General features: G+C 36.0%; 2 protein-coding genes across 5 annotated transcripts; one reads left to right on the top strand and one right to left on the bottom strand.

Annotated features, from left to right (window-relative positions):
* Window positions 1–4,082: 4,082 nt before the first annotated feature.
* On the top strand, window positions 4,083–5,854 carry LOC133867644 (receptor-like protein 51). The gene has a single exon (XM_062304394.1). It carries the CDS (start codon window positions 4,201–4,203, stop codon window positions 5,533–5,535), a length of 1,335 nt encoding a protein of 444 aa, XP_062160378.1. The 5' UTR covers window positions 4,083–4,200; the 3' UTR covers window positions 5,536–5,854.
* A 3,003-nt stretch (window positions 5,855–8,857) lies between these two features.
* On the bottom strand, window positions 8,858–14,629 carry LOC133867914 (pentatricopeptide repeat-containing protein DOT4, chloroplastic). Of its 4 annotated transcripts, none has more exons than XM_062304694.1 (3): window positions 11,663–14,629; window positions 11,304–11,473; window positions 10,449–10,857 (listed from the first exon to the last, which is right to left on the bottom strand). In XM_062304694.1, exon 1 carries the CDS (start codon window positions 14,547–14,549, stop codon window positions 11,907–11,909), a length of 2,643 nt encoding a protein of 880 aa, XP_062160678.1. In that variant the 5' UTR covers window positions 14,550–14,629; the 3' UTR covers window positions 10,449–10,857; window positions 11,304–11,473; window positions 11,663–11,906. The 4 variants fall into 4 exon arrangements, with proteins under 4 accessions (XP_062160679.1, XP_062160678.1, XP_062160680.1 ...); XM_062304696.1 differs by having other exon boundaries at window positions 11,804–14,629; XM_062304695.1 differs by lacking the exon at window positions 10,449–10,857 and adding an exon at window positions 8,858–9,603 and having other exon boundaries at window positions 11,304–14,629.
* Between the last annotated feature and the right edge of the window lie 2,208 nt (window positions 14,630–16,837).

Raw genomic sequence — 16,837 nt, 5'->3', positions numbered from 1 at the left:
AGTCATTCTCCGACGTCCCAAAAAGAGAACAAAAGGCAGGGAGACGACAGACATCGAAGGTCGGTCCCAAAAGAAATAATGGAAGGAGGGGGAATTAAGTAAAGAAGAAGATCGAGCTGGACACAACGCAAATCCAGCTCAAACATATAAAATCATTACATTTCGTTAACCCCTTTTATATATGGATATTGTTTGTTTTAACAATATACAAAAATTAGAATTAGAAATTGTTTTTATGCATAGGAAAATTATACAATCCATCTCCTATTATATTCTCATTTTCAAATTCGCCATTTATATCTTGATTGTTTGACATGTTCTGATTATTAGTTGCATTAATACCCTTGGCTTACTTCTTATTTACGTTTTTTCCCTTCTCAAGATTGAATATTGCCAATCAAAGAAAAAGGTGAACAAAAAAAAATAAAAATAAAAGAATTTATGACGTTTTTCAATTTATAATGAAAACAAAATTTTTATAGTATTTATAAAACAATATCAGGCAAATTGTATTTAATCATCTTTTATATTAGTTGTAATATTATATTATTTAATTTTTAAGATTTGGTCTTAAAATAAGAAATAGTACTGCTCTTTAGTCTTTGCAGATTCTGTTTGAACATGCTTCTATGTTCCTAAAGTGAGGGCGGCGGTAAAATATGTTGTTTCCGCATATATGTCCCTTTTTTCTTTTCTTTTCTTTTTCTTTTCTTTTTTTTTTATTATTATTTTTTTATTATATATTTTTGCAACTAAAAGCATTTTTTTTTCTTCCTAATTTTGTTACCAAACATAAGTAAATTGTAATGCCCTTAAAATTAAATAATTAAAATATTTAATTTGGAGCGTTACTCATAATATTTCTACACTAACTAACTAACTAGTAATTAACTGGATCTACTATCTTAAATTCTAACTATCAGAGTACAATATAGTTAAGAGCAGAAAAAAGTTATCAAAGACAAACTAAAGTACCATCAGTGTCATTAATTATCATCAATGCAAACATAGAGCCTCTAAGAGATACAATTACAGTATCAAACATCATCTAACTATCTATATTATGCAAACCTGTGTAATGGGTCATTCGCTCAGCATCTTTACCCTAGCGAAATGCTCAGCCAATAGTTCGTCAAACTTGCTAAATTGCAAAACACTAAGGTATTTTACATGTGGAAAAGTAATAATTGCCTAAGTCCACAACTTATTAAATAAATTATCATGAAACTTGTTATGCAATGAGCCTTAGGTAAAAATTTGCATTTCTCAAACTTTGGTAACAAAAAAAGTCATGTGCTTTGCAAAATGATACGTGTTGCCTCCATCATTATGCCATGGATTCAATTCCTTACATAAACATAAATATCATCTTTGGATCATAGGTCATGCCCATATATATATATATATATATATATATATATATATATATATATGTGCCTATAATCCGTACATGACGATCAACACCATGTGTTTAGTTATTATAAATCATTTAAAAACTAATATTCTTTTTGAAACATTTGATAAAATCATTAGGCTCTGGCTCATAACATAATTTCTTAATTGAAACATGAATTAAAGTATGCTCAATTCAACAAACAGATCGCATAGTAAAATATAAGCCAATCCATAAGCATCTACTTAACTTGGTCGTTTATCCTCATTATCGGACATCTCAACCTTCTCTTCACTACAAATCACATACTAATATTAAGTACCACTTATACTAGAAACCTAATCTTATACATAGAACTCTAAAAAACCCTAATAATGATGTATTGTCATCTTCAAACGTTTGACCCTTTGTGACAACAACTATAAACCTAAAAATTAATCCAAAAAACCCTAATCATGTAATAACCCATCTCCCTATCATTACAGAAACCTTAAAACATTCATACACATATCAATCGAGTCTATACTAGTTTTAAAAATGTCAAAGGTAGTGGCTTTTGTTGGCCATTATCAAAACCCATCATGCAAGAGTACTTTTTAAAATACTGTAATATAGTTATCTACCTACTGTTTTAACTTTCAAACGTAATCTATAGTATAAATCACATGTCCCCTTAAAGGATTAACTTTATTAAAACAACCCATCAATTACGTTCTTGACTTTTGGGAAAATAATTAAGCATGTCCAAATACGAATTTAAACAGTAAAATGTGTATGAAAAAGGAAGGGTTAGAGATTGAATTACCCCAATGTAGAAGCCCTCTAAACTTAATTGAGAGGCAAAACCCAAAAGATCGAGTAGCCATCTCTCTCTCTCCTCCTTTCTCTCTCTCTAGATCTAGGATTTCTGAAAAATGGGCAAAAATAGGTAATGGGTTTGTCCTAAGCCCTTTATATAAGGTCCCCCCCTATGAACAAGGTTCTAAAATGACAACAAAAAAAAAAAAAAAAAGAAAAAAAAAAAAGAAAAGAAAAGAAAAAAACACAAAACAAAACAGGTATGACGCAATCAAACGATCGGTTCCAACTTCGAACGATCAATTGTTGATGGTCCCTAATATTTAAAGGGCCCCCTGTTTAACACATTTGGGGAATGGGTGCACATGCATTTATTTTGAAAGGAAGTTTCTACAGTACTTCATTGTTTTAAAAGAGCCCAAAAGTTTTGGTAGTTATTTCAAGATAACTAACTAGTTAATTACGAGGGGTATTACAGGAACATCCAAAAAGAAGTTAAAGAGCACTCACATCCGGCTCAACAAATATTTAGCTAAAACATACATTTGTTCTATTTTAGCTACTCATTTTTTTAACACCTACATTTAGCTAAACATTTTAGTTATACACTTTCATTTTTACATTAAAATTATTGTTTCTTTATCAACTTTCCTTATTCTTAAGGAAGTGCGAGAACAATATTTTTTTTTTATTATTATTAATATAGCTAAGGATTTGTTAAGCAGGATGTTGAGCATTTTTTGCTACAAGGCTAGCCAAAATAGCTTTTTTGTTGAGACCGATGTGAAGGCTCTATGACATGTAGTTAACAAACAAGTAAACAGATTTTCAGTAAGCACTTTTTGACAAAAGCTTACAAACAAAAGCCCTATAAACAAAAACTCTATTTCTCAACATAATCTCAAACAAACTCTTAGGCTGTTTGACTAAGATCAAAATATGAAAGGGAAATCAAGTTATATTGCATACACACCCCTAAATCTAAATGTCTTACTAATTCATTGAAAAAAAAAAAAAAAAAAAAAAAAAAAAAAAGAGAAAGGGGGAAACTTCACTTACCCTCTTGATGTTTCAAGGCTTTTGCAATCATGCCTTCAAAGTTTAAAAATTTTCAATGTCGGTATCCCACGAGTTTTTTCCTTTAAATTTCACCAATTTTTTGTTAAAATGTCCAAAATGCCCAGTTTTGTATCCATCTCCAGCTACCTCTCCTTCATTCGATGTCCTTCATTACATCGTGAGGGCTACACACGCTACCACCCTCCTTTAATTTGTATCTTCGAGTAGAATTGACAGATCTTTATCCATTCCTCCAGCTCTTTTCTAGTGGAGCCTTTTGCTGCAGAGAAGACTTTAGATCCAGATCTAAACCTCAAGATACACTGGTTTCGTTGTCATTTGTTTCACAATCGAAGGTAAGAACTCATTATCTATTTGTAGATATATCTCTTAGTCTTCACAGCTCATTCTGCAATTGGTCTGAAACTAAAAACTTTTCAAGTGTCATCTATAACTCTCATAAATTTTCACTATAAGTCATTACAACCAGCAGTAGAGGCAGCATTCCCGCATCTTCCTTCCATACTTTATATCCTCTCCAAGGCTGTGAAATAGATAGATGCATAGATAATATTATTTTGTTGCTCTTTGATTTAGTTTATGTAATTATGTTTGTTTTTTTTTTTTTTTGAAGGGAATTATGTTTGTTTGTATTGTTTAGTTGCAGTTCTTTTACTTAAGAAATAATAATAATAATAATAATAATAATAATATTGCATCATTGTAAATATATCCAATTCTTAGGGCAGAGAAGTAGACTCACAATTGCCACACACACCCCCCTAAATCTAATCCTCTGACATCCTAAAAGCTCTCACTTCTCACTTCTTACTTCTCACTTCCCAATTGAGTGTCCAACACATTCATAAATTACATATTCAAATCCCTCAAACTCTCATGAGCTGTAAAGCTCACTCCACAACTCCACTGCCTACACACCTATCAAAAAAATGGCAGCAGCAGCATCACCATTCTGCTTCACTCTCCTCCTCCTCCTCCTCCTCCTCTCCACCGCCGCCACCAGCAGCAACAAAACAATCTCCCTCTCCCCCACCCCCTCTCCCACTTCCTCTCCAACTCCAACAACACCAACTCCAACTCCAACTCCAACGACGCCGTCTTCTTCTTCGCCCTCCACGCTTGACCCAAAGCAGCTGAGAGCCCTTCAGTCCCTCAACATCCCAACCGCCAAGGACCCCTGCCAGAGCAAGAACAACGCCACCCTCTGCGACTCCTCCAAGCCCTTCCGCCACCTCCTCTCCCTTTCCCTCACCAACTGCTCCCCAAACGACGTCGCTCTCTCCTTCACTGCCCTCAAGTCCCTCTCCTCCCTCCACTCCCTCTCCTTCCTCAACTGCCCCATCTCCCCCATTCGCTTCCCTCCCGAACTCTCCTCCTCTCTCCGATCGTTCACCTGCATCCACTCCCTCAAAACACTCACCGGCTTCTGGCTCTCTCACTTCCATAACCTCACCGACCTCACTGTCTCTGCCACTCCCGTCAATGCCTCTGGCCTTTATGTCATTCTCGGCAACATGAAGAAGCTTAATTCCATAACCATCTCCCACGCCAATCTTACCGGTTATATTACTAAACACTTGAATCTCAACCTTACCCACATCGATCTTTCCGGTAATAAGCTCAGGGGAAAGATACCCAACTCCATTACGCTTCTTGAAGATCTCGATTTCTTGAATCTTTCGTCGAATGCGCTCGTTGGTGAAATACCCACTTCGTTTGGAGACTTGATTTCGCTAAGGAACCTGTCTTTGGCGTCGAATTCGTTGTCCGGGTCCATACCGGCGTCGATGTCGGCGATACCGGGTTTGGTTCACATTGATCTGAGCTCGAACCAGTTGAATGGTACGATTCCGAGTTTCATCTCGGAGATGAAGAGCTTGAAGTACTTGAATCTGGCAAGCAATGACTTTCACGGGGTTATGCCATTCAATGGGAGTTTCATTAAGAGGCTGGCTGTGTTTAAGGTGGGTGGGAATAGCAATCTGTGCTATAACCATTCAGTTTTGTCATCAAAGTTGAAGCTTGGGATTGCACCCTGTGATAAGCATGGATTGCCGGTGTCGCCGCCGGCGTCTAAGGCGGATTCTTCAGCGGATGACAATAGCAATGATTCGGATTATGACGAGAATAATGGGGATGATTCCAGTGGCAAGAGTGAGCATCATCATGGGCCAAGTAAGGTTGTTCTTGGTGTGTCAATTGGCCTTTCTTCTATAGTTTTTCTTATTGTTTTCCTAGTTCTTCTCTCAAAATGGTGTGGTTAAGGGAAAACAATCCATTGCTTTCTTTGTGTAACTTTTTAGATTAGGAGGAATTGATCATTAGAGATGAGCTTTTTGTTCATTTATTATACAGTTAATGATGAAGAAGAGTAGGTGCCACGAAAAAAAAAGAAAAAGGAGAGAAAAAGAGAGAGGAATCATTGAATTGGTGTGTTATTTTTTTTGCTGCTTTGATCATTCTATGGAGAAAAGAGCAGTGGGTTATCATTTTATTCTGTTTTGGTGTGTATTAAAATTGGCTGCAATGGGGGAAAAGTGGTTCATCTATTGTTCATGAATACTACTTTTTCTTGATCAACAAGCCTTTGCCTTTCTACACTTTTGGTTTACCCAGCCACTCCGTTCCTTGTCTATCTCGCCGTTGGAATAGGATTATTTTTTTTTTCTATGGAGATTTAAAGTTTGTGTATTTAATTGTATCTTTTTTGAAAAAAACTTACCATAGGATTCTATTCCCTGTTCGTTTACTATGATTTGAATGAGGGTATTCAAGTAATTTTGATCTTTGCTCGATCTGTAATAATCAAAGAAAAGTCCATGAAGAATTGTCCCTGCTGTGTGGCTATTATGCTATGAATGAATTTCCCCTGTTTTCCGTATGCAGCTTTTATATCTTTTGAGTATTCATGGCTGGCTGCATACTCCTTTTGACTCATCACCTTTGTGTCTTTTTGGAGAGCAAAAAATGTTAACACAATCCCAATTATTTTAGGTGATAGTGACGGAGATGATGATAATTTTTTTTTTTTTTTTTGAGAAATTGTACATTGATACATGTGATTTGGCTAAATTAAAAATCGTTCATTCTGGTATCAAAATTAATTCAGAAATCCTTGTGGTTGATTTAGTTTACAAATTGCTCCCTGAAGTCAAATTTCGTTAAAAATTTTGATAAATTCTATTAGACATCATGTCAGCGCCAATAAAATAGCAACACGTGTCGATCATAATTTAAAAAATAGAAATAAATAATACTTAAAAAATTATTTAAAAAAAAAATTGAAAAGAGAAAAGCGGCACGCCACCCTAGATGCCTTTGGGGATTGCCTGCTCAGCCACCTCTAGGAGTGGTGCATGATCACCTCTTTTCTATTTTTAATTTTTAATTTTTTTTTTAAAAAAAATTATTTTTGAAGTTTTACTCATTTATATTTTTAATATATTTATATTTTTTTAATTATGATCGACATGTGTCGCCATCTTATTGATATTGACATAGCACTTAACAGAATCTATCAAACTTTTTAATAGAATTTGACTTCAGGAAGCGATTTGTAAATTAAGCCAATCACAAATTTTTTTTAATAAGTAGTTGAAGCATATTTTTTGACCGTCAGACCAGTGACGGGCCACCCATCTCTGAAATAGAGAAAATAGTCATCAAAAGTCCGTCGGTTCTCTAGAGGACCAGAAACACTCTGATACTCAAGTCAATAAAAAATAAAGAACGTGAAAAAAGAGAGAATGTGTCTTCCGTACTTGGGAGTCTAGGACTGTACCCATAAAAGGCTCCTTATCCAATATGATAGCCTTGAGGCGGCTGGTGCTGGGGAGTTATTTTAGATAATTTCATCAAATTGGCTTACCAAAATAGTCGAAAAGTTATTTTGGTGAGGTTACCAAGAATGCCCTTTAAGGTGTGATTTTTCTTGTGGATAGAGTTAATGACCATATGGGTGTATAGTTTTCATGCGGAGAAGATGTTGAGATTGTTTTCCTTTGATGACTTCCATGTAAAGGTTGAATGAGTGGGTCTACCTATAATTTATATCCCCAAAAGTAGTGATTCGATAGGATGTGATGATTTTTGTGTGCCACACCACTAAAACAACTACTCCTTGTATCAACGGCCATGAATAGGGAAGAGACAATGAGGTAGCCTGGATAATTATGGAGAATGGCAAGGGATGTTCAATCCAACAATGTGGTCAATGCAAATGTAGATAGTTGATTCGAGAGCTGTCTCCTTGCTTGTTGAAACTCTCAAGTGAGGAATGAGGTTTTGTAGTAATTAGCCTACATATTGGACTGGACCATCTGAATCAATTGAATAATTCTAAATGTACATTAACTGTCCATCAAAAAATGTTATGACTTTTAAAATTACTATTAGGCTTATGATTGATCAAATTGTGATTTTAAAAGTCGCCTCATTTTTTGATAGGCACTTGATGGACGGTTAATGTACATTTAGAATTACTTCTAAAGACCTGCCAGCTTGTTTTAGCTGTTTATTCTGTATTTTTTACTGATTTTCTTTTTGGCTTTACATTGTTAGTTAATTTTCCATAGCATTGGGTATCTGCCTCTATTCTCACAACCTCAAAATTTAAAAACCTAGGTCATTGTTGGTTAATTTTCCATAGCATTGGGTATGTGGCTAAATAATAGCAGCAATTTTTTATGAAGCACTACGGACTGATTAGTGTTATGGTTTGGCCCTTTAAACTGTCAATCTGTTACTATATAATCACATATGTCAACTTTGACTGTTATGTTGGATGAAAAATCAAAGTTGACCAAAGTGTTTTGAAAATGTCTTTATTTTGACCATTAAAAAAAACTTCCAAAAAACCATTATATTTATTAATTAGTAGAAAACATTATTTGTAATTTAGAGTCTTAGACAAACCGCATAGACAAATTTTACATTCATCCCTATTTTTCTTTTCTTTTCTTTTTTTAAAAGTCAATTTTTGCTAATTAATAAATACAGGGGTAATTTTGATTTTCAATGGCCAAAACAGGGGTGTTTTTGGAACACTTTAGTCAAATTTTATTTTTTATCCAGCATAACGGTCAAAATTGATAGATGTGGCTAAATAATAACATATTGATAGCTTGAAGGGTCAAATCATGACACTTGTCAGTTCGTGGTGCTTTTTAAAAGATAGTTGTTAGTTGAAGGAGCTAAAAAATATTTAACCCAATATTTTTTGAAAAATATTTTATATATTTTTTTGTGTTTAGTGTGACAAAAAATGATAGTCAAACTAAAAATATTTTCAATTTGACCAAAAAATCTTATTTAGTTTCGAAAAATGGTTTCTGTTTTTAAATTTCGTAAATCATTTTCGAGTTTGAACTTATCATTCTCAAATTGCTAGACCACCATTGGAAGTTGTCGGAAGTTGCCAGCTGTTTTCCTCCATTGCTCATTTTACGTATGAGCCAAATGTTGAAAAATAATTTTGTTAAAAATACTTTTCGACAAAAAAACATTTTACGTTGAATCAAACGAAACAGAGCTATTTGGTAACTAACTATACATGTTTTGAAATAGTTTTCATTGTTTGGTTAAGAGAAGTGGCAACAAAGGGAAGGTAGGGGCTTTCTTTTTCCTTATACTCTCCTGGGTGTTGTCATCCAGCTGGGTGGTGAATCTCAGTGCCATCACTGAAATCTGAAAGGACTTACATATCTGTGCAACCTTTATAGCCCCTGCTTTCTGTTTGTAAGAAAAGAAAGATGTCCTAACCAGCTCAGTGTTTGTACAATCGATTGTTATGAGGATTCACTTTTTCTCTGTGGCCACCATCAACATAATATGTACAATCTGAGAAGATTCTAATCTCACGATTTGGCATAAAACCAAACAAATCTTCCCACCTTTTCTTATTTTCCTGAGATACAACATGAAACGGGGGAGGTGACTAAAAGTGCAACCAAACAATAAGCCTCGAAACAATTTATTTGGTGCAGATAAACAAAAAATAAAAGAAAATGTGTCGTATGAATGACACGGTCGTACAAATTCTTGGGACAGAAGCTAAGAAAATTAGTCCCCAGAAGTCTTTAAACCTGTTTGTTTTTGGATCTGAGCTTCTTAAAGCTGCTGAGATCTGGAAATGAAATGATGCCGAAATGTACATAATCTTCAGCAAACTTAAAAGGTAAGACATGAATGGCTTCTCAGCAGTCAGCACCCTTTTGATTGGAGTCTACCAACCTGGCAAACTCGTCGCCCATAATTGCAGGCACCTGCTTTTGTACTCTGCCTTTTGCTACTTGGACCCAGCATTGATGCAGTGCATTTTCATGGATGTGCCTCTCATGTGCAAAATGTAAGGGCAAGAAGTAAAGAGGCTGAAGCTGATTGACAAATAGTCTATCCACATATTATTAAACTATACCAAGGAAAGATGAGTGCTGTTGATGCCGTTTGTTAAAATACTTGTTTTCTCTTTCTTAAAACAAAAATATTAACAAACAATTTGAATACAAAACGATTCTAGAAATATAGAAACAGTTTTTAACTCGTCCCCTCAAAACACTTTTTCAAACAAAAAATAAAAAACACTTCCCAAAACATATAAACAGAGCTTATGGCATTAATATTGCAGGTAAAATAATACTCAACAAATTCTGTGTGTGTGTGTGGAGATCATGGAGAAGGATTGATGGTAACTTTATCAAGATGAGGGAGTAATTGTAGCAAAGAAAAAATAACCAAGAGGAAGATATGGGTGTAGAGCACGGAGGAAAATAGAATAATAGGAGTGGATGCTGGGAATGGGAAAACTTGGAAGAGAAATAGTTCATGCACTGTCATTACCTCCGTAGTAAAGTGGATTTCTGGAGTCTAGACTACCATGACAAGAGCATAGGATTTGACTTAGATGCTGTTAAAAAACTACAGCAAATGTGCTGTAATTTTTTTTTATCATCCAGACTTAATTCCAAGTTACCCATGAGAAAAAGAGAAATTAAATCTCAACTTTTGAAAAAACTAGTAGTTCTTTTACTCTACACCTAAGCCAAATCCAGCATAAAAAAAAGTTTAAAGTAACGCTACTCTTTACACTCATTTATCACACATATTTCATACCGACTAATGTAACGTATTTTGAGTACATTTTTTTCTTTCTTTTTAAGTGATCGATATGAAAAGCCACTTAAAATATACCACATCAATCAATATAAAATTAGTATAATAAATAAATGTGAAGAGTATTAGAGTAGCATTACTATAAAGTTTATGGAAAAACATTCTCAAATTGCTTAGACTTCAAGTGTGTTTTTCTATCACACTTGAAGGTTTCCCTTGTTGACGTGAAGGGGAAGTCTAACCCATAAACCTATAAATGAGTCATTCTTTTAACACTAGGAAGAATACAAGACCATGGCCAGCTGGGCAACAATCAAACATGTCATAGTGGTCCCCAAACCCAATACTGTCCCTAAACAACAAAAATAGCCGTACACAACAAATTGTCTGAATCTTGCAAGGTTGAACCTTCTGGCACCACACGCAAGGGCTGGTGTCTGCGTTGGTGGGCCTGCAGTGCGAACAGTTCCACAAGGCTTCTCATGGAAAAGGGCAGCAAGAAACGTGAAAAAAAGAAAAGGAAGACAAAAAATTATTAAAACATGCCTTTTGAAGCAGAATAGCTCTAATGGTGAGCACAATGATTCCCAATGTAACTGTCTTATGGGCCATCCTAATATAATAAAATCAGAAAATACTAGTTTTAACGTTTATCAGTGTTAAAACATAATTGACACAACTTACAGGATTTTTCAGAACTTAACAACATTTGATTTCTATCCGTTAACATAATATCATAACAAAAGTTTTGAGTTCGAATCTTATCTCTATCATTCATATCCTTTTAATTTAATATTTCACATGTTGGAGAAAAATTTAAGTCTACATGTAAAGGAGCAGTGTTAGAATATTAATTAAATAATTAAATTTAGTCTTTCCTATCCGCTTAAACTTTTAAAAATAAGTAATAATTTAATAGTACCTGCTTGCCATCTTTTATGCTGTTCCACATTTTATAATTCCCATTCTTCCATCTACAACGGTGTGGAAGTCGATTTTTTCAAGTCCCAGAAGCGAAACAGCATTCCCAGGGACACAAATTTACTGTCTTCTAGGGAGACATCCTAGCTTTGCTACCCCTGTGGAAAATATCTGTGAATACAAAACAAAAGAGATCACCATTCCATCAGGAACAGTTTCTTTTCATATGAGCAAAATATTCAGTCTCGGAAGCTCTACTTCGACAGGAAAATACTGCTACTTCCAAAGCAAACAAAACCTGAATGTAAACCATATAAAAAGCCATGAAATGGAAGGATTCTTCAAGAAAATGCCATTTACATGAGAAATAAATGATCCGTGAACTCCTGCAAGTTGTAAATGAGACATAGAGGGAGCTCCTCAATAGAAGTGCAATCACAAAGTTTGACCTGTGGATTAAGTATGATTTCATTTAACCCAACATATACAAGAGATCCTAACCTTAAGTCCTCATCCCAGGTATGTTTGTGTCAGTCATCAAACCATAATTTAGAACTTAGACATTACTTGAGAATCAATGATTCAAATTCCTGCTCCCCTAGATTCACCAGAAACCTCTACAAGAACAATAACCATCCTTAAAATGGTGAAAGCGATTGGAATCTCTCAAAACAATCTCCCTGCTAGCTGACTTTGACATGAACTTGGCCATCTCATGACAGTCACCGCATACTCTTAGATTCTTCGTCACTCGTATGGTTTTGCCAGGAGATAGGCTCAATATTCCAAAAGCCATTGCTAACTTTTCACTGTGCCCACAGAGAGCCACTTCCTTCTCCATCTCATCTGCATTAATTAAAGCATACCTTGTTTTCGGAAAGTAACCTTCTTCCTTCATCTTCGTTCTTAACCTCTTTAACAGTGACCCTATCCTTTTGGCTTGTGGGTGTGAACTATCTCCAGCCACAAAGATATTAACTTTGCCTTTGATCTCTATCCAACTAGCACCTGGGTTCTTTCTCAATCCTCGCCGACCAATTCTCTCCCGCAATTTTTTCACTTCTTCCCACTTTTCTGCCTCTGCATAGATATTCGCTAGAAGCACATAATACCCTGTGTTCTCTGGCTCCAGTTCAAAAACACGTTCTGCAACTTTCTCTGCTAGTTTTACATCATGGTGGATCCTGCACCCACAGAGCAAGGCACCCCAAATTGTGGCATCTGGTTCAATTGGCATCGTTTCAATAAATCTATATGCCTTGGATAAATTCCCCGTGCGGGCAAGAAGATCCACCATACAAGCATAATGTCCCAACTTGGGTTCAATATTGCATTCATTTCTCATAATATCAAAAAATCTCCATCCTTCATCAGATAATCCAGAATGACTGCACGCATAAAGTACTGAAATAAAGGAAACTTCATCAGGCTCAATGCCGGCATTTCTCATCTGATTAAAGGTAGCAACTGCTTCTCTTCCAAACCCATGCATTCCATATCCAGCAATCATAACTGTCCATGAGATCAGGTCCTTTGAAGGAATCTTGTCAAAAAGTAACCGTGCAAGCACTAGTACCCCACACTTTACATACATGTCAACAAGTGCATTGGCAACATATTGATCTGAAAAATATCCATTTCTCAATATGTGACCATGAATCTCTTGGCCTCTTTCTAGAGCTGCTAGGCTGGCACAAGCTGGAAGGATACAAGATATTGTTATGCTGTTGGGTTTTATCACTCCTTGCATCTCAAGAAACAAAGTAAGAGCTTCATTGGGAAGACAGTTCTTTGAGTAACCCCCTATCATTGTGTTCCATGAGATACTATCCTTTACAGGCATCTGAGAAAAAACTGAGTGAGCATCTTCCATGCTCCCACATTTTGCATACATATCCATGAGAGCGTTAGAGACAAACAAACTCGAGTCCATTTTCTTTTCCTTTATATAAGTGTGTATATCCCTGCCACTATCCAAAGAGCCATTACAAGCACAAGCATGAAGGACGCTTGTGATAGTAAAAAGATCAGGCCTAACACCACTCCTCTCCATTTCACGGAATAATCCAATTGCCCCATCAGATAGACCTTCTCGGACATAACCTGCTATCATTGAAGTCCATGACACGACACTTCTTTTGCCCATCTTCTCGAAAACTCGAATTGCAGCGTCCAAATTGCCACATTTTGAATACATGTCCAGCAAAGTATTGTTGAACATGATTTCTCTGTCCAAAGAAGCTTTTATTGCATAACCATGAAGTGCTCTACCCAACAATAAAGGCCCAACACTTGCACAAGATACAAGAACATTCACTATTGTCGCCAAATCTACGTCAACCCCCAAAACTAGCATCTCTTTAAAAATCTGAAGTCCCTTCTCTGCAAGACCATTCGAAGCATACCCACTTATCATTGAATTCCACGATATAACATCTCGATCACCCAATTCATCGAACAACTTCTCCGCACTTTCAACTCTTCCACATTTGAAGTAGAAAGAAATGAGAGAATTCACAACTGAGTTGTAACAACCAAAACCCAATCTCAACAAATACCCATGAACCTGATTGCCGCCTTCTACATTTCCTAAGGCGGCGAGACACTTCAAAACACCAGAAAACGTATGAGAATTTGCTTCAATCCCCAACCCCTGCATCTTCATAAATAAACATATACTTTCCCCAAAATCACCCATCTTTGCGTACTCATTTATCATAAGATTCCAAAGAAAGACCTTTTCATTCGCAACCTTATCGAAAACCCGCTTCCCTTCTCTCAAATCCCCACAATTGACATACATGAAAACAAGCTTTGCACCCAAAATTCCATCAATCACTAAGCCATTAGAACATATAATGGAGTGAACCTTTTTACCATCTTCAAGCGATTTACGTTCAGCACATAGCTGCAACACCGAACAGTAAGTCTTCGTCTCAAGCTCGGATTTCTGAGCCGTGCAAAGCAATTGCACGGCGTTTCTAAGATTACCCACTTCGCAGAAACTGCAAATCTCGGTGTTAACATCCGTAGTTTCGTGAATGGATGTTTGGGCGGGCGAGGCCGAGGTCGAGGCACGGGTTGTGGTGGAAGAACAGTACGAATTGGTGGGTAACAGAGAGGCCGTTGAAGATGGTCTGTAGGAAATGAAAGCATTTTGGGATTTGACACAGTTAGGATTAGGATTATTGTGGTGAAAAGGGAGAGAGACCCAGAAGATTGGTGCGGTTTGGGGCGTGATCAACATGGTTCTTCCCTGCAATTTGAAGAGCGCGGGAAATTTGTAATCAACGAGAAAGAAAAACTAGCAATTTTGAGCGAACGAAGCACGGGCTTATGGTATAATCAAATGCTATAGGTTGTGGACCAGCCATTATAGTTAAAAAAAAAAAAAAAAAAAAAAAAAAAAAAAGGGTTAAACACCCCATTGGTATCTGAGTTTTAACTGTTTTTAAATTTAGTACCTCAGTTTTATTTTGTAGTATAGGTAGTACTTAAATTAGGGATAAAAATACATTTAGTACCTCTATTGGATTTTCTATCCAAATTTTAACCTCCGGCCACATCATTGCCACATGGTGCCTTATTAACCCGACACCTGTCCTCCTAGCCACATCAGATGCTACATGACTATCATCTCAGTGTAAGTCATGCCACATATATGCCCGATTATTTCCTAATTAAAACCTGTTTTAATTAAACAACGTTTTGTTTCAAAAAAAAATTTTCGTGGATTAAACTTATTGAACGATAGAAAACGAACATAGTTTGAACATTGCAAAAATCGGCCAAAACTAGGGTTCATCGGCCATTTCCCCCCAAATTGCAGAACCATCGGCCACTCTCCCAAATGCCTCAAATACTCTTCGAAATCTCCACTATTTTCATCGGCCACTCTCCCAAATCTCTCAAACAGTCTCCGAAGTCTCCACTATAGGGTTCATTGGCTAGTCTCCCAAATCTACACTCTCGGGTTCGAAATCTGCATACTTGCCGATTTCCCACACCAAATCGGCCGGATATTAGTTCCGCAAGGTCTATATTGTGGTTTGGAAGGTGATTTTCCGGAACAGAGGTAGTTTCAGTGGAACCCGCGACACTACATCGAACTCTAAATCAGAGGTAGTTTCAGTTGCACCATCTTTTGAAAAAGTACTTGGTTGAAGTTTGTTTGTGGTAAATATAGGTTTTGTTTGATTATCGGTTGTTGGGCAAAGTGTGGGTAGGGCCTCCTAGCACGTGTTCTTGTCTTTTTTTGTGTGTTTCAAAACCAGTTCGGTTTGGTTGTTGTCCAGCACATGTCATTGTCTCTGTATTTGTTTATTGCACATGTGTATGTCTTTATCTTTGTTTATTTATTGCATTTGTGTTCTAGGTCCAGACAGGAAAAATGTGTTCCCGTCCACAAAAGCCTTTGGAGTTGTTTGGCAACATCCGGAGCAGTGCGGAGTCATGATCCCCGGGTCCCACACGTCATTGTCGAGTTCGGACTGGCATGCGATATTGCAGAAGCCACGTGATGTGTTGAACCTTTTGAGAAGAGCTGCAACGGGCAGAGGTTGTTAAATCTCGATTTTGCCCTCACTTCAAAATCTTTCCTCTTCTCTTATCAAGCTTTATCCCTAAGCCACGAACAAAAGCTTTCCTCTTCCATTTTCATTTTCCTTCATCTCAATCTCCTCTCTTGTTTCCTCCGTAAACTCATCTCTAAAACTGAGTTTGTTTCTCCACTTTCTTTGAAATTCTTTCTATTTGTCTACTTTTCTTAGCATCCAAACAGGCTATCATTTATGAATAAAAAGGCACGTCATTTTTTTTTTTTTTTGTGGAAAATCGTGTGTATTTTACAATAATTTTAGGGCTACATTTTTGGAACGTTCCAATATGCTATATCGAAGCATAGTTGATCTGTTTCATTCCCTTATCTCTGTTTTATGATTTTTTTAAAAAAATAAAAATAAAATAATAATAATAATAATTCTGATTTGTTGTGTTTGATGTTTTATTAGCTTGTACTTTCTAGGTGTTTTTATGTTGGGGTGGAACGTAGGGTTTGAATGTGCAATTTTAAACTTTTGAAGGAGCTTTCTTGTGGGATTTCTCATCAGGTAAAAGCTTCCACTTTCAAGCATTTTTTATTTTTTATTTTTTTCTTTTTTGTCATGGAATGAATTCCCTTTTCTTTTCTTTTTTTTCTTTTTTCTTTTTTGTTTATTTGATATCGTTGTATTTGAGAATGGTCATAACTTGTTGTGAGTTGATTTCATAATTAAAATGCATGTTGGTTTAGTTGGGGCCTTTGTTTATTCCTATTGGTGATTCCTATTTGCTATTTGCTAAACCAGATTGCACGATACAATTTAAAGTTTGTTTGGGAGAGTCATTTTGTTGGGGATAAAGCGTGATTTTAAACTAAAATGTAAAAAGTGTATTGTGAGAGTAAATTACAACATTAGAGATTGATATTCCTTTTGTTAGTCTACCCAAAGATAAAAATGTTACATATTTGTATTCCTAAATTGTTCATGTTATATA

Source organism: Alnus glutinosa, chromosome 5 (assembly GCF_958979055.1).
Source record: "Alnus glutinosa chromosome 5, dhAlnGlut1.1, whole genome shotgun sequence".
Classification (NCBI taxonomy): domain Eukaryota; kingdom Viridiplantae; phylum Streptophyta; class Magnoliopsida; order Fagales; family Betulaceae; genus Alnus; species Alnus glutinosa.
The sequence above is the reverse complement of the archived record's forward strand: the minus strand, read 5'-3'. Positions and strand labels throughout refer to the sequence as shown.